The 18,046-nt window shown below is 44.7% G+C and overlaps 1 protein-coding gene across 1 annotated transcript in view; it reads right to left on the bottom strand.

Moving 5' to 3' along the window:
- dhx8 (DEAH-box helicase 8) overlaps positions 1-16,053 on the bottom strand; it is a 44,890-nt gene extending 28,837 nt beyond the window's left edge. Inside the window, exons 1-9 of the mRNA XM_033035270.1 lie at positions 15,623-16,053; positions 13,055-13,140; positions 9,609-9,684; positions 7,956-8,041; positions 6,763-6,863; positions 4,745-5,074; positions 2,265-2,409; positions 1,627-1,830; positions 433-520 (exon numbers count right to left, since the gene is read on the bottom strand). Coding sequence (XP_032891161.1) covers positions 433-520; positions 1,627-1,830; positions 2,265-2,409; positions 4,745-5,074; positions 6,763-6,863; positions 7,956-8,041; positions 9,609-9,684; positions 13,055-13,140; positions 15,623-15,737 — 1,231 coding nt within the window. The 5' untranslated portion in view covers positions 15,738-16,053. The remainder of the gene's footprint in view (positions 1-432; positions 521-1,626; positions 1,831-2,264; positions 2,410-4,744; positions 5,075-6,762; positions 6,864-7,955; positions 8,042-9,608; positions 9,685-13,054; positions 13,141-15,622) is intronic.
- Positions 16,054-18,046: the final 1,993 nt, after the last annotated feature.

Raw genomic sequence — 18,046 nt, 5'->3', positions numbered from 1 at the left:
TCAAGCCACTTAATAGGAACGTTTGTAAAAAATGATCATTATGGCAAGAAAATGCAATGATCCACAGATAAATCTTGCAAAGTAGGTGACAAGAGAGAGTGTGTACATATCAGACAGGGTAGTTGTCATGCAAAGATCGAGGCAGCATGGGGACGAGACCGATGGGGAGGAGAGGTTGTGGTTCAATTAGAACTGAGACTAAAATTCCCGAATTTAAGATTCAGGCAGCTGAAGGTATGGCTGTGAACTGATCACCAAGCATGAAGCACCAAACACCAAACTGAGATTTAACAATTAGTGCTTATTTTCCACTCAATGAAATGAACATTGGATCACAAAGCAAAATATAAGCTTCAAAAGGAAATCAGTGGGAGGCAAAGGGATGGTTGAGGTTTTGGGATAAGACCCTGCACCAGGAAAAATGCATCATACCTTCTTCATCATCAACTTTAGGCAGGATTCCTGTTTCTTCATCAAAGTCAGGATACTCTTCCTTTGAGATAACATTTGCTGCAATCATCTAAAATATTAAATGTTCACGCATAAAAAATGTTAGACAAAAAATCTTGCTTGCAAATGTAATTTGTTCCTGAAAAATACAATGGATCAAACTTTGCTGGCAGCTTCAAAGGGAAACAATGGCATTCAGTGATGCCCACACTCTGGCAGTCTCACTCAGATAGACAGATCCCAGTGCATCAAGCACTCTGCTGCACAGCTGAACTCATAAGAGTGGAGCCATGTCCCAATAGCAGTCCCCAACATCACTCTGAGGTATCCATCCCTCGGTTCCTCTGCCCTACAGACCCGGCACACAACTAGAGACCCCAGTTTTTAGAATGGCAGCTCCTGGCATGAAAATTAGTGAGCAATGAAAAGTTGATAATTTTATAGGTTTCTGATTTTTTTTAAATATAATTGAACTTTACAGTTTTCATGGGAGGCATGCATCAGACCTCAGCTTTGATTCTACTGAACACTGTGAGAGTGTTGCAGAGGCAGGGCCTCAGCACTATGCTACTAGAGGCTTATTTGATACACCTCAGGAATCAGCACCTCACACCCTCTGCATCCATTCCAGGAAGTACAGGCAACTGGAGATTTCAGGTGGCCATGTGGCTTCTATCCATTTGAAACCAATGATTAATTGATTGAAAGAAAGAAACAGCATGGGAACAGGTCCTTCGTTCCACCGTCCACGCTCTCCATCGATCACCCATTCACACTAGTTCTACTTTTGCATCCACTCCCTACACATTGGGAGCAACTTAGAGGGTTACAAACCCACATGTCTTTGGTATGTGGGAGGAAACCAGAGCACCCAGAAGAAACCCACACAGAGAAAGGGAGAACCTACAAACTCTACACAGTCAGGGTCAAACCCATGTCTCTGGTGCTGTGAGGCAGCGGCTCTGGCAGCTGCCTCACCGTGCCACTCATTATGGATCAGACATTATGAATTATGAAGGAAATCACAACCACAGGAAAGTTGTTGGCATCGTCTTTTTGTTAATTAATTATTTCTGAAATACCAGCTCAACACTAGCTTCAAAAGGTACTTATTAAACAAACTCCAATAATATTATGTTTGCCATCTGACAGGTTAATTTCTTAGTGAGGACCCACCTGCTTGATCTCCCATTTCTCTGGATCGGAGATTTTAGTGAGCCGCTTGCGTTCCAGCACATCATCCTCTACCTCGGGAGTGTTGACTAGTGACAAGTTGCTGGGTCGATCAGGGTTCCTCATGGCAGTTTCCTCATTGCTTTCACCACCAACATTACGCCGCCGGTTTGGATTTAGATCCTCGCCAGTCTCTTGATCTACATCCTAACGATTAAACCAGATTCATATTAACTCAGAGCAGAAGTTCGTTCTTTTCCCCAAAATTAAGACTCCAAGCTACAATCACGATGGTCTAATGAGACACAAGGAACTACAGATACTGGAATCTTGTGCAAAAAAACAAAATGCCGGAGGAACTCAGCAGGTAAGGCAGCTTCGGTGGAGGGAGTGGACATGTGACGTTTTGGGTCTGGACCCTTCTTCAAAATGGGCTGAGGAAGGGTTCAGACCCGAAACACCGCCTGTCCATTCCCTCCACTGATGCTGCCCGACCTGCTGAGTTGCTCGAGTACTTTAAGTTTTGCTCAAGATGGTCTATGTTTTTATTACCCTGACACATGCAACAAGCCTTAACTAGTTTTGAACATTGTTTAAAAATTGCTCTCAAAGATTTTCATTTAGAAATTATTTGTAATTACCTTCATACTCAAGCTTGTTTTGGACCCAGTGAACGATAACACTTTAATCTTTACTCTTTGACCTTTGCTAACAACATCAGCAACATTCGCCACACGCCCCTCTCGGCGCAGCTCGGATATGTGGACCAAGCCTTCCCAGCGTTTTCTTAAAAAAGTGCAATAAAAAATTATTGGCACAGCGACAACGCAATGATTAATACACATCTATATACAATACGCATGACATATTTTTTGAATAAAAACAGAAAAACTACATTTTTTTAAAAGCAGTTCATGCATTGACACAGACCTGAGGAATGGCTGGTATCTGAAACATCCAAAAAAAACACTGATAAAAAATCAATAGGTAGGTTTGCGATTTAAGTGTTTCCATAAATTAGTAATAATAATAATTAGAGACATGATCTACATAATCCTGTATAAATTCTAATATCAAGCTTCAAGAAGCATGGGAATCTAGAACACCATATCTCAATCATGATATTAAGAACAGATTTAATAGATCTAAAATATGTTTGTGGCTGCAGGAGTCAGTACTTTAGAAGCTATCCTAAGAAATCACATGTATAAATTCATTTGCAGGATAAATGACTCTAAAAATGTAATTATTGTGGCCTTGTCAAACATAAGGATTAGCACTACACGCTACGAATCCCAGCTGTGGAGACACTGGTATCGTTGTCTCGTTGTAGGACATAGATCATTCTTTTAATCTGGATTTTTAATTTATGTATTGTGTTTTTAAAAATATATAATTTATGATGCTTTTATAAGTGATATACTAAGATTTGATATGTACTTTATGATATTTAATATGCAATGCATTTTTTTAATGTAATGTTGCCCCTTGTCTGGACCTCGAGTCCGTAATAAAGTTTATTATATTATTATTAATAGATGGTGGAGAAATGAACTTGCATAATCTCCTGATGTACTTCAGTCACAGTATGGCATGCTTCGTTTCTCACCCTACCCTTTCTCACACTCCCCACCTAACACCCTAACAGCAGCCCCTGCACCCTCCAGAAGCTTTGTATGTAAGGCAGTGTTTCTCAAAGAAACTAAAATATTTTTAATGCAATAAAAAAAACTAGTAAGTAGGTAAGTAAGTTTTATTTATATAGCACGTTTTAAGTCAACTCGCATTGACACCAAAGTGTTTACATAAAATAGCTAATAAGTTTCCATACCATAGAAAATGGTTAACAAAAAAATAAAGAAAATGGACACAACACATTATAGAGTTCAACACAAACGTCCCCCCACAGCAGAATCAAAAATTTCCACTGTGGGGAAAGGCACCAGAAAGTTAAGTCCTCTTCCTCTGAAACACCCGAGGTCGGGGCCCATTTGTGGCCTTGCAGCCAGTCCGATGGTTTTCAGGGCCCTCTTGCCGTGAAGATGGAACTCCGGCGTCAGGTGAAACAATTCCTCAAGCGGCTTGGAAAGTCTGGAGCGGTTGCCTCCTCCCTGGAGACCGGAGACCGGGGCACTCGTAGCCCTCAGGCCGCGCCGGTTGGAGCTCCGACCCCGGCGAACTCGATCCCTGGCTCCGCGGCGCTCCAAATCCATCGCCGCCCGCGGCCGGACGCCCGCAGCCCCAGCTCCGTGATGTTGGGAGTCGGCAGCCACAGCGCTCCGGAGCTTACCGCACGGCGACCCGGTAAGGCATCGCCCGCTCCCTGTTGGTATCCCAGCGCTGCACCGCCGCCGAAGCTGTAGTCCTGGCCAGTCCCGACAGGAAACGCCGCTCCACTCTCGATGGCAGGCCACATAAAAGAGCTCCAACTAACTAACAAACATTTTTTTTTAAACAGGACTTAAAATAAAAAAAGGTGAAGAGACGGACTGCGGGCAGGCTGCCATACACAGACGGCGCCCACTCCTGCACATCCGCCATCTTAGTACAAGTAGAAATTAATATTGTGCAGTTTTGAGCCTTGTAAATGTATAAAATTGCAAGAATCATGGCACTACCCTCAGCCATAAGAATTATTTCTTGCATAATTTTCAAAAAAAATCTATTATTTTAATGACCCTGAGTAAACAAGGAGGCAACATGGTTGTCATTTCACAAAGCACTTCTGATTGTTCTAAGCACTTCTGATGCCTCCTTACACCATCCAGAATTTGGGAAGTATTGGCTGAGCAATAAACATGTAAGGAAAACATTCCTCCTTGCAGCAATAACTGTAAGAAACTATTTGACAGAAATTAAAACACTGACAAGTGATTTGGCAAATTGTACACAATTGCAGGAAACTGATGGAAAAGGAAAGTTCTGAGTGGTGTCTTAACAATGCAATGCTAATTGTCAGTGTCAATATCTTTGAACATTTCTCAACATGTTTGATTCTTCCCCCCCCCCCTCCCCTCCCCTCCATAGTTTGAAAAACGATATTCCCATCATTCTCATCCTTCTTATCAAGCTTCAAGACTGTTGCAACGATACCCACTGCTTCTTTAGTGCTACACCATACCTCAGACCCTCCAGCTGTACAAAACATCCAAACTGCATGATGCTAGTGACTTTGCCATTGTATATTTCCCCCACGGATGGCTCCTCAGGTGGAGGCCTGTCGACGTGTCTTTCTTTCCTTTTCTCAGAGCTCTTCTCGTTGACTCTGACATGTTCCTTATAATCTCGGCTCGGGCTCCGACTTCTGCTTCTGGACCGCCTGCTGGTTTTTCCTTTGTTTCGGTCTCGGGAGTGTGATCTAGACCTTGACCTGTGTCGGCGTTTCCGGTCTCGGTCTCTGTCTCGGCTATGACTGCGACTCCTTTTCCTTCTCCTTCCCTTTTCATGAGAGCTGTGAATGAGAAACACAATTCCACATTTAATAAATTAAAATAAATCATGACAACGTTGAAAGGACATTGAAAAACATTAGAAAGGCACGCGAAAGGTCCTAAATATACATTTATTCTTTCATGTAGCTGATCCGAGTAACAACTCCAAATCCAGTTTAAGGTGGGAAAATCAGTGTAACACCCTCATTGAGAGGCGAAATCTCTGAGATTACAGGTAATATTTAGGTAAACTTCATTATGTTGGCCAACATTTGATCACCAGCCACATACCGATTTATACCTCAGTGCTTAAGGTGAACATGCTGAGATGGTTTCAACTTAGAGTCATCCATATTTCTATGGAGATTTACAACACAGGTTTGCCACATGGCACACAGAATGTAACAGAATGTACTTACATTTTAAGGTCACCCCAATAACAGCGTACAAGAAGATCTTAAAATTTGCATCAACTACTCTCGAAGAAATTATATTCCATGTTGCAATCACTCATTAATTGAAAGAAAAACTGTCTGATAAGAAGCCAAAATAGGTCCTTTGCTGAGTTGAACAATAGTCTACCATCATAATTTATTTAACATTCGAAATAACACCCTGGATTTCTTCTTTATTTTATTCCTTCCATGTCTTCCTTTCAGTGACCCAATCCAAAAATGGCTTAATTTGAAAGAAAGCTTCAGATATGCTTTTGGTACGTTTTGCTTCTCAACTGCATGCTGCCTCTGCTCTATTAAGGATCACAAGCTTGCCCCCTTCCAGACAGGTCCCTCTTCCGCCACTCCTCAACTCGACCACCCGCAGGCCCGAGGCTTCACCGCTGGAACTCACCATGCGCCCGACCTTCGCGTGGCAGAGACCGGGGACTCCATTATTGCCAGGAGGAGCATCACCAATTCCACCTCATCACCTCCCCAGCTGTTCACATCCACATCAACGTTCTGCGTTTGCCATGATGTAGGGCTTTTCTCGGTCAAAAATGTCACCTATGCATTTTCTCCTGAGATGCTGCCTGACCCGCTGAGTTACTCCAGCACTTTGTGTCCATGTCTGCTTGAGCCCTGCCTGTCACTCTACTTTTTACGTGCACATAATAAATATGATTTAAAGAGAGTGGTGTTAAAAGTTATATTGTTCATGAGAATGAGTTCAACCAGGCAAAAATATAGTTGTGGCGAAGGGGAACTGGTTAGATCTTTGTTTAAAGAGTCCTTATGCAATTCTAGAGTGAGGTGGTGATGTAGAAGAATTAAACATCTGTGGTGAAAATGAGTTGCTTGGGACCAGGGAAAAGCCTGCCTGTGAGACAATGGGTTGATGTTTGCTGTTGGGACAATGGTCCATAGGGAAGTATGAGGAGGTGTCAGAGAACTAACTTTCATGCTCTGCAGGGCATTTAGTCAAATGTGGAAAACTTTAACCATCTCCCAATGACTGAAAATACACTATTTGATTACATTCACTGAACAACAGGAATCCTGGCAGAGTTCCATCTTGTTACCCATGTGCCCAACTTTCATGGTACAAAGCTGTAGCTACCCCACTATCACTGCAGCTCAGTACAACAGTAAACTGACCTAGGACCTTCAGTCTGTACTCTTATTGCACATTATTTGATGTATGTTTCTCCTGATCTATTAAGAAAAGCAAGTTATTAAAAAACATTTAAAAGGAAACTGCAAAAAAATACCTGTGTTTGCTTTTTTTAATATCATTCTTTGTTGGCATCAAAGCCTCAAGTTCTTTCAATGCATCTGCAGCCACTTTCATATCAGCTTCATCCATAAAAGTCTGCAAAACAAATCGCAGGCTTAGTTTCTAACAACTGAGTACTTTGAACGCAGAATCACACGAGATTTTCATGGGAGAACACCTTTCTACGATTCATACAGAATATTGTATTGTTTGGACATATTGCGCAGGCAGATGTTGTATTTATAGAATACCATTAGATGCAGGGATTTCTCCAATGATTTTATTTGTGAACACCTAAAAAGACAACAATTTGACTTGCATAGAACAGTTCAGCTGAAGAACAGGCTTCTTCATCTGAACATGATGCCAAGACCATCTTTTATCTATCTATGCATAATCCTTATGCCTCCATTCCTTGTATATCCATATACCTATCCAAAAGCCTCTTCAATGCCACTATCATATCTGCCTCTGTCACCAATGCTGGCAGCACGTTCCAGGAACTCCTCACCTTCTATGTAAAAAATGTTTCCCTACATATCTTCTTTAAACTATGCCCCTCTCACCTTAAAGCTATGCCCTCTAGTATTTGATTTTTCCGTCCAGGGAGAAAGGTGATGACTGTCCACCCTATCTATGCCTCTCATAATTTTATATACTTCCATTAGGTATCCCCTTAAACTCTGGAGTTCTGAGACTAGAAGTGACATTGCGTGAGAGAGAGTTTAGCCTAAAATTATACCCAAGAAACAAAGCTAAGATGATCCAAAAGCAGGGACCAAAGCTTCATTTTTTGTAAATCTAGTATTATATCAATAATAATAGCTAATATATATGACTAATATTCCAAAAACTCCTTCAAAATACCTAAGATGTCGACTGTCTGATTTGAGAATGAGATAAGTGGACTGAGTAAAGAAATACGAAGCGTTTCAAATCCAAACTCTGCCCTGATGAAAAGCCACCCCCAAATGTTTATGCATTTTCTCTCCCAAATCCCAACCCTGTCCACATCCAATATTTCTCGTTTCAATTTCCATTCAAAGATGAAAATTAGCCTGTCGAGCAAAGTTATCCTCAAATGAATGTCACAATCTCAGCTAAATGAGAGAGAAGTTATAGACTGAAAAACATCAGAAATTAAATTTCCATGAAGGGATCTTAGAGAGAAGCAAATGTCAAACTTACCCGTATTGATGGGTTATCCGCCATGCAAAGGGCAGGGTATAACTCTTTCATCTTCTCTTTTTCTGATTTTTGTTTTGGTAATTCCACTGTGGAAAAAAAACAAGAAAAATCAAGAATGAATAAAATTTAAGAATGTTGTTAAACGTTAAGAATACTTCTTGCCCTGCCTCCTCCCCTGCCACCTCCCATTCTCCCTCAGGGCAGACACATTACTCCTAGCCCCACCCCCAGTCACCTTGCTCTTTCACCCTTCCCCATATGCTCATTACACATCCCGGAGTCCTACATTTCAGCCATGATCACATTGAATGGCTTATCACATTGAATCTGGAAGTGGCGGCGCTGTTGTACGGCTGCGGCTCGCCTGCAGTCCATCTGTTTTTACTTTTTTGTGTTGTTTTTTTTGTCTTGTTTAGTTAACGTTTTGGTTTTTAGGTTGTGTTATGTGTGGGTGGGGGGGGGGGGGGGGGCTGAAACAGCACTTTCTGTCTCTCCCTTCGGGGGAATGCGACTTTTTCTTGTCGTATCCCTCTTCTCTGCCTCCGTCCGCGCTGAGGCCTAATGGCGGAGCTGGCGGCCTCCAACCTGCGACCGACCTCGCGTCTCCGGAGGTAGAGCCAGCCAGGACTCACCAACGCGAAGCTGGCCGTCTTCGAGCTGTGGCGGCGTTCGGGCAGCAGCACGACTCGGCGCTCCGGTGAGGGCGGCCCGGCGCGGGGCTAAAATGCTCCGGTGGCAGCGGCACGACTCGAAGGCTGGGACGGCGCTCCCGTGGGGGCGGCCCGGCTTGGGGCTGGAGCGGCGCTCTGGTGGCTGTGGCGGCCCGGCTCGGGGCTGGAATGGCGCTCCCGTGAAGACGGCCCGGCTCGGGGCTGGAGCGGCGCTCTGGTGGCTGTGGCGGCCCGGCTCGGGGCTGGAACGGCGCTCCCGTGAAGACGGCCCGGCCTGGAACGGCGCTCCCGTGAGGGCGGCCCGGCGCGGGGCCGAGACGGCGCTCCCGTGAGGGCGGTCCGGCTCGGGGCTGGGACAGTGCTCCAGTGGCTGTGGCGGCCTGGCTCGGGGCTGGGACAGCGCTCCCGTGAGGGTGGTCCGGCGCGGGGCTGAGACGGCGCTCCCGTGAGGGCGGCCCGGCGCGGGGACGGTGCTCCGGTGGCTGAGGCGGCGGCGACCTGAATCCGGGTCTCGGCTGCGGGCCAGCAGGCGACATCGTCGGGAGCTCGCAAGTCACAGGCTGGTGCCTGTTTTCCGGAGACGTTTTTGTCTCCTTACCTCTAGCCTGTGTCGCTTACATTTACCCATCTACCAATCATCCCCCCCCATATATATCCACCTGTCACTTGCCGGGCTTCATCACACCCCCACCTCTCTTTTTCAGCTTTCTTTCCTCTATCCTATCAGTTTATAAAAGGTTCCAGATTTGAAACATCGTCTGTCCACTTTCTCCACATGCTGTTGAAATGCTAAGTCTCTCCAGCACTGTGTGTTTTGCTCAACATTAAGAATGAAAAAGGAAACGAGAAAAGTAACCGTTTTTCAGGGAATCAGTGCAGCTGGGATGGCTATATAGCCTCTTTTTGTGTTTGGAAATTCAATAAATCTATGAAAATCCAATCAACTGTGTGTGTACAAAAAAGAACATGCTGCATTCCTTACATTTGCTGGAAGTTGATGGTTTGGCTGGAGGTCGCATAGTCTGTATAAGACGTAACAAATTGCTGACGAGTGAATCCTAGAAAAACAACAAAAGTTATGAACATTAGTCAGTGCGAAGAATTAGAATCTACAACAAAACTAAATTTGGGTGGAATTACACTTAGCATCAGTACAACACATATACGTTAGTGAAGAAACAGGAGATTGCAAATGCTGGAATATAGAACAAAATCAGAAGGTTGGAAGAACTCAGCAGGTCAATCAGCATCTGTGGAGGCAAAACTGCAGATCAACGTTTTGGGTCGAGATACTATATCAGGACAGAGGGAACAGGAAAGATTCCCAGTATATTGCCATTGTTATGGAGAGGCCAAACACAAATTGAAAGAACATCTCACCTTCCACTTTGGGTCAGTTACAACCCATTGGTATTGATAGTGAATTTTACAATTTTCAAGCTACCCATACTGTGTGCTCACCACCCATACAGATGCACCGGGCCATCTGGTTTTATTCTCCCTTTGTTCATCCCCCCATCCTCTCACCACACCTGGTTCTATCTGCCAAAGATAGACACAAAAAGCTGGAGGCTGGAGTAACTCAGCAGGACAGGCTGCATCTCTGGAGAGAAGTTACAGACACCGACGTCACAAGATCCTTGGGGGGGCGTGAACCCTCGGAAAGCGTCCGGACCTGATAGTATGCCCGGTCAAGTTCTCACAACCTGTGCAGACCAACTGGCTGGAGTTTTTGCGGACATTTTCAACCTCTCAAATACTGAGGTGTGAGGTTCCCACCTGTTTTAAGAGGACATCAATAATACCGGAGCCCAAGAAGAGTAAGGTGATGACTATCGACCGGTGGCACTAACGTCCGTGGTGATGAAGTGCTTTGTGAGGTTGGTTATGGTGCATATCAACTCGTTCCTCAACAAGAACCTCAACTCACTGCAGCTTGCCTACCACCGCAACAGGTCAACGGAGGATGTGATCTCACTAGCTCTCCACTCTGCACTGGACCACTTCGTCAATAAAAACACACATGTCAGGCTGTTGTTTATAGACTACAGCTCGATGTTCAATACCATCATCCCCTCTAAGCTGGTTACCAGGGCTGAAGATGTCCTGGTTGGGTTGCTCCTGGGCCTGGCCAAGTTGGCCATCCGAGATTCAAGGCGCCAGACGGTGGAGGGCTCTACCCGAGCCGGCTGCCTGCCCCTTTTCCGGGGATACGTCCGTGCCCAGGTGCGGATGGAAAGGGAATACGCCCTGTCTACGGGCACCCTGAGGGAGTTCCGGGACCGCTGGGCACCGAGGGGGGTTGAATGTATCCTTGACAAGGATTGCAATATAATTGTTTAGCTTGTCTTGTATTATGGTGGTGTTTTGTTTTATTGTATTGTCAATACTATTTTAATATGTGAATAAATATTTTTGATTTAAAAAAAAAAAAAAAAAAAAAAAGCTGGTTACCAGGGCTGAAGATGTCCTGGTTGGGTTGCTCCTGGGCCTGGCCAAGTTGGCCATCCGAGATTCAAGGCGCCAGACGGTGGAGGGCTCTACCCGAGCCGGCTGCCTGCCCCTTTTCCGGGGATACGTCCGTACCCGGGTGCGGATAGAAAGGGAATACGCCCTGTCTACGGGCACCCTGAGGGAGTTCCGCGACCGCTGGGCACCGAGGGGGGTTGAATGTATCCTGTACAAGGATTGCAATATAGTTGTTTAGAAGTTGCTTAGCATATTTGTTTGTCTTGTATTATGGTGGTGTTTTGTTTTATTGTATTGTAAATACTATTTTAATATTTGAATAAATATGTTTGATTTTAAAAAAAAAAAAGAAAAAAAAAAAAAAAAGGTGGTTACCAAGCTCACGGAACTGGGTCTCTGCGCATCCCTCTGCAATTGGATCCTCGACTTTCTCATCAACAGACCGCAGTCTGTTCAAATTGGCAGAAACACTTCTTCCCCCAATAACGATCAGTACGGGACCACCTCAAGGCTGTGTGCTCAGCCCCCTGCTCTACTCATTCTAAAGTCATGACTGTATAGCTGGACACAGTGCGAACTCCATCTTCAAGTTCGCCAACGATACCACTGTTGTTGGACGAATTACAGATGATGATGAGTCAGAGTATAGAAGTGAGATCGACCGATTGACCAAATGGTGCCAGCACAACAACATGGCTATCAATATCAGTAAGACCAATGAACTGATTGTGGACTTTGGAAAAGGAAGGATGAGGACCCACAATCCCGTTTATAACAACAGAACAATGGTGGAGAGAGTCAAAAACTTTAAATTCCTGGGCGTGCATATTTCTGAAGATCTTTCCTGGACCCAGCACACAATTATAAAGAAAGCACTTCAACACTTTGACTTCCTGAGAAGATTACGGAGATTCGGTATGTCAGAGAGGATTCTCCTCAACTTCTAGAGGTATACAGTAGAGAGCATATTGACTGGTTGCATCTCGGCCTGGTTCGACAACTTGAACGCCCGGGAACGAGGAAGACTGCAAAGAGTTGTGAACACTGCCCAGTCCTTCACCGGCTCTGACCTCCCCACCATCAAAAGGATTTACTGGAATCACTGCTTCAAAAAGGTAGCCAGCATAATCAGAGACCCACACAACCCTGGCCGTACACTCACTTCACCCCTGCCACTGGGAAGAAGGTACAGGAGACTGAAAACTGTAACATCTTCTTCCCTACCGCCATTCGGCTATTAAACACTACAACCTCAAGTAAGCTACACAGAGTATTATTGTTATTATTGCACTATTCTTGCATTTTTTTGTGTGTACGTATGTGTGCACACAATCAATACAATTACACACACACAATCAATATAAATGTGTATATGTGAGTATGTGTATATATACACACATTGAACTTTTCTTTTCTCTCTATTTTATTTATATTGTTTACAGTGTACTATGTTTACATATTCTGTTGTGCTGCTGCAAGTAAGAATTCCATTGTTCTATCTGGGACATATGACAATAAAACACCCTTGACTCTTAAATTTGAAATATCAAATATGTTTAAACTATACAAAGCACTGTTTCACTAATGCTTGCATCTAAAAAAATAATTTAGTGTCTCAGTAAAGGGCGGACTGGTTAGTTATGGGAAGACTTGTATTGATTAAAGACAGTTCAAATCAGACCCCTTTTGTCAGATTATCTTGGGAATTTATGAAACATCTAGGGTCAAGGAAAGAGCATTCGCGTCGCGGCCCTGTTTCCACCACTACGCACAAGAAGCACAATAAGCGCAAGACGCCATTGAATGCAGATGCCGAGAAGTGTGTTCACCTCTGGCTGAACAATTTCTAATCTTGTGATGTAGACTCGATAAGAAGATGGAACATCTGCAATTCCTTTGGGCAAAAGGGATTGTTATACAAGTAAGGAACAGATTATAATTGTCCTGTATGGACCTTACCGTAAACTCGGCTCCATTCTTTAGCAGTGCTCCTTTGAAAGTATCGAAAGTGATGTACTTCTCAGCCAAATCAATGATAAATTCAGCTGGAAACAGAAAAACACCATAACATTAAAAGATCCAACATTTTATATTGCACACATCTGACTGAAAGCAAATCATTCATCCTTATGTTTGAAAACACTAAATAATAATGATTTTACTATGAAGAAACAATGATGGTCTTTATTGATTCTATCACTAATATCGAATTCAAGGAAAAAGCAAACTTTCATTCAAAACATAACAAGCAGGGCAGTCGATGGAACACAGCGAGTCAGGTAGCATCGAAGGAGGAAAAGGACAGACATTGTTTTGGGTTGAGACGCTTCATCAAGGCCTTGATTCATATTCCGGCATCTGCAGTTTTGCTGTAGATTCTAGCACCTGAAGTCTCTTGTGCTCTGCCTATTGCCCTGCATAGATGTGGCCTGACACGTTGAGTTCCTCCAGGTTTTTAGCTTAGAGATACAGCATGGAAACAGGTCATTTGGTCTACCGAGTCCACACCAACCAACGATCACCCGTACACACGTTCGATCCTTCACACTAGGGATAATTTACAGAAGCCAATTGATCTACAAACCTGCAAGTCTTTGGAATGTGGGAGGAAACAGGACCACCTGGAGAAAACCCACGTGGTCACAGGGAGAATGTGCAAACTCCATACGGACAACACCCATAGTCAGGATCGAACTCGGGTCTCTGGCCCTGTAAGGTAGCAACTCTACCATTGCGGAACATGTGCCGCCCTGAGGTGCTCTCTTTGTTTTTGCTACAGATTCCAGCCTCTGCAGTCTTTTCTGCCTCCTTGCCAATTGTACATGCAGATTCCCAAGTAGCATGGTGCAGCGGGTAGTACTGCCAGAGGAATTAACTGAAGGATGTGCTCAAAACCTCTTTCTGCAAACTCCTGGCAAATTCTGACCAGAATTTGTGTTAAAAAAAACGCAGATTCAGGAAATCAGAAAGTGAGAAATTCATGGAAACACTCAGCTGGTCAGGCAGCATGCAAAGAGTCCTTCAGCCCTTAACAAAGTGGCTTTTGAGATACCCTTGCCTCTTCCTCTATTTTTCTCTCTATTGATTACTGTAAATTTTACAATTTTACCTATTGGTTGGGAAGAGAGAGGGAATGGAAGGACAATAACATGGACTTGTGTAGGATTCAGTTAAAATGGGTGGTTGCTGTGGAATCTGTGGGCTGAAGGACCTGTCTCCATAACCAGTAACATTGACTGTTTCTCGCTCCACAGATGCTGCCCAACTTACTAAGCACTTCCAACATTTTCTTCCACCAGTCATTGTTCTTGGAAGTTACTTGGAAGAAATGTTCTAACTATATAGAATAGTACAGCCTAGAACAGGCCCTTAGGGCCACAATGTCCTGGCCAAGATAAACTAGCCTCCTGCTCAAATATATGATTAGTACGTTTGCTGAGGATACAAAAGTAAGTGGTATAGTAGATGGTGAAGATGGTTATCAAATATTACAGCAGGATTTTGATCAACTGGGCAAGTGGGTTGAGGAATGGCTAATAGAGATTAATGCAGATAAGTGCGAGGTGTTTCATTTTGAAAGTCAAACGAGGGCAGCACCTTCACAATGAATGATAGGGCCTTTGGGTGTGCTGTAGAGCAGAATATAGTTCCCTGAAAGTGGTATCACAGGTAAGTAGGGTGGTAAAGAAGGCTTTTGGTACATTGACCATAATCGATCAGGGTAGTCAGTATAAATGTTGAGACATTATGTTACAGGTGTAGAATACATTGGTGAGACATTATTTGCAGTAGTGTGGTCAGTTTTGGTCTGCCTGCTTTAGGAAGGTTGCCATTAAGTGAGAAAAAGTGCAGAGAAGATTTATGAGCACGTTTCCAGGACCCTAGGGTATGTGTTTTAAGGAGAGGTTGGACAGGCTAGGAGTTTATTTGTTGTAGTGCAGGAGGCTGAGACAGGACAAGATCTCATAGGAAAGGTTTAGAGGGATATGGCATCCTTCTCAATTAGTAAAGAGTTTACTAATCAAAGTTTCAATGTTAAACTTGTCATTCTTGTTTCGTTGAGGTGTTTTTGGTAAACGTAAAAGGAACAGGATGCCAGAGGAGGTAGTTCAGACAGGTACTGTAACAACATGTAAATGACATTTGGACAGGTACTTAGTTAGAAAAGATTTGAAGTGTAGGAGGGAACTGCAGATGCTGGTTTACACCAAAGATAGGCACATTGCTGGAGTAACTCAGCGGGACAGAGCAGACAGCATCTCTGGAGGGAAGGAATGGGTGACATTTCAAGTCGAGACCTTTCTTCAGACTGAGAGTCGGGAAGACACCGAGATATGGAAGGGCAAGGTGTGAAAACGACTGATCAAAGGGACAGATTTAGAGGGATATGGGGGGAAACGCAGACAAATGTGACTGACTTAGATGGGGCATCTTGGAGGGTATGGACGAGTTGGAATAAAGGGCAAGTTTATTTGTTATCTGACTCTGAGTGAAGGGGGGATGGGGAAGGACGGCGCGGCTCCTCACCCAGATCCTTGTCGTTGATGCCCAGGTGGTTGTCCAGCTCGGTGCAGACCTTGGAGACCAGTGACAGGTACTCGAGCTTGCCCAGCTCTTCCAGCGCCATCTCCCCGCTCTTCATCGATGAGATTACCCGCCGCAGAAACCCTTGAGGTCCGACTGTCTTCACCGAGCCGCCATCTTCTCCCAGGGACGCTCCACCCCACTCTCACCTCTCACCTCCTGACGAAGCGGCCGCCGATCGCTCGGGGCCTAGAGCTCGGCTCCGTCCGGAGATCCTCGGCCCAGAGCTCGGCTCCGTCCGGACATCCTCGGCCCAGAGCTCGGCTCCATCCGGACATCCTCGGCCCAGAGCTCGGCTCCGTCCGGACATCCTCGGCCCAGAGCTCGGCTCCGTCCGGACATCCTCGGCCCAGAGCTCGGCTCCGTCCGGACATCCTCGGCCCAGAGCTCGGCTCCGTCCGGACATCCTCGGGCAGAAAGTTCCCATTCGCGACCGCGAGGGGCCGCTGCGGACTAGCATGTGCAAGATTCCTAGATGGGACATGACCAAGACTATTGCAAAACTATTGCTGCAAGTTATAATTATTAGTTGTAGCTCATAAATAATAGCTGTAATTATATGAAGCAGTTCATCTCTCAGACCAAAGTCCCCACCACCACTGACTCCATCTACATTCCTGCTCTTTCAGGAAAGCAGCCAACATAACCAAAGACCTTAGATAGACACAAAATAGCTCAGCGGGACAGGCAACATCTCTGGAGAGAAGGAATGGGTGACGTTTCGGGTCGAGACCCTTCTTCAGATTTCCTTCCCAATCAAAGACCTTTCCCACCCTGGTTATACCTTCTACCACCACCAATGGGGCAAAACATAGAGGCTTGAAAGTGTGTATCTCAGGCAGGGCCGGCCTTAAGCCAATTGGACCGATTTCTCCCAATTGTGCCCCGTGCCTAAGGGGGGCCCTGCGTTAATTTTCCGTATTTCATACGGAAATACAGATTCGCATTGTTAAATAAAGATTTTAAAAAAAACATTGGCCATACAGATTTTTTTACAAAACGAACATGGATAACAACCGCTGCACGGACATCAGACACAAACGATTTGTTAACTACTACTGTAGCACTTGTTAACAGCCAGTAGTTAACAAGTAGTTATACAATGTGTCATCAATGCATCAATCCACATTCCTCAGTAAATGTAATTGTGTTTTGAACAAGTATTAAATACGCTGCGTTCCTCTGAATACAATTCACGCGGCTTCATTAATACTTGTTCACAACACAATTACATTTACTGAGGAATGAGATTGATGCATTGATGACACATTGGGAATTTCTTAAAACTCACCATCATGATTGAGGGCTTCTTGGTGTGCAGCAGGTTAGTCATTCAATTTACCTACCGACCCACGTTGTGTCTCTCTGTCTTTCGCTCTCTCCCTCCCTCTCACTCTCTCTCGCTCTCTCTCTCCCGCTCCCCATCTCGTCTCTCTCTAGCTTTCTCAGCATTCCCGGAATCATTGACGTTTTGTGGTAGACAAAAATACTGGAGAAACTCAGCGGGTGAGGTAGCATCTATGGAGCGAAGGAAATAGGCAACGTTTCAGATCGAAACCATTCTTCAGACCCGGCCCGAAATGTTGGCTATTTCCTTCGCTCCATAGATGCTGCCTCACCTGCTGAGTTTCTCCAGCATTTTTGTCTACCTTCGATTTTCCAGCATCTGCAGTTCCTTCTTAGACGTTTTGCGGTGACGGCTGCATCTGCGGTTCCTTTCTGTTGGGGGGGGGGGGAAGAGTCCTGGCCCATGGTGGCTCCTGATAAGTGATATGTTCCCTCCGCAGGTGCTGCCTTGCCCACTGAGTTCCTCCAGAACTCTGTGTTTTTTGTTTGCCTCTGAAGTTGAAGGTGGACCCCCCTGTGTCTACCTTCAACTCCCTGTCTGTGGTGACTCAGCGGGATGGGCAGGGGCTCTGGGGAGAGGGTTGCATTTCTGGTCGAGACCCTTCTTCAGACAATCACAACCAACGAGAGTTCAGTTCAGTCTGAAGAAGGGTCTTCTCTCCAGAGTCGCTGCGCTGCCTGTCCTGCTGAGCTACTCCAGCTTTTGTCTATCTTCAATTTCAGAGTTAGATAACATTTCTCATAGGGGGGCTTATAGGGTCTAGGCAGTCTGGGTGTTTATTACTATTTCCGTCACAACGGTCAATTTTGTAATTAGCTACAATTAGGTAATTAGCTAATTATATGCTTTAATTTCAGGTCATCCAAGTAAGATGTTTTATATTTGTTTCAGAATGCTTCAATCTATGATAACTGAAAATTTCATTCAGTTCTCTTAATTTTTAAGAAAGTTATGGGCTTTTGACTGTCCTCGATCACAGCTTTTGTGTTAAGCCAATGGAAAAGCAATAGGGAACAAGA

This window comes from Amblyraja radiata, chromosome 16 (assembly GCF_010909765.2).
Source record: "Amblyraja radiata isolate CabotCenter1 chromosome 16, sAmbRad1.1.pri, whole genome shotgun sequence".
NCBI lineage: Eukaryota > Metazoa > Chordata > Chondrichthyes > Rajiformes > Rajidae > Amblyraja > Amblyraja radiata.
The sequence above is the reverse complement of the archived record's forward strand: the minus strand, read 5'-3'. Positions and strand labels throughout refer to the sequence as shown.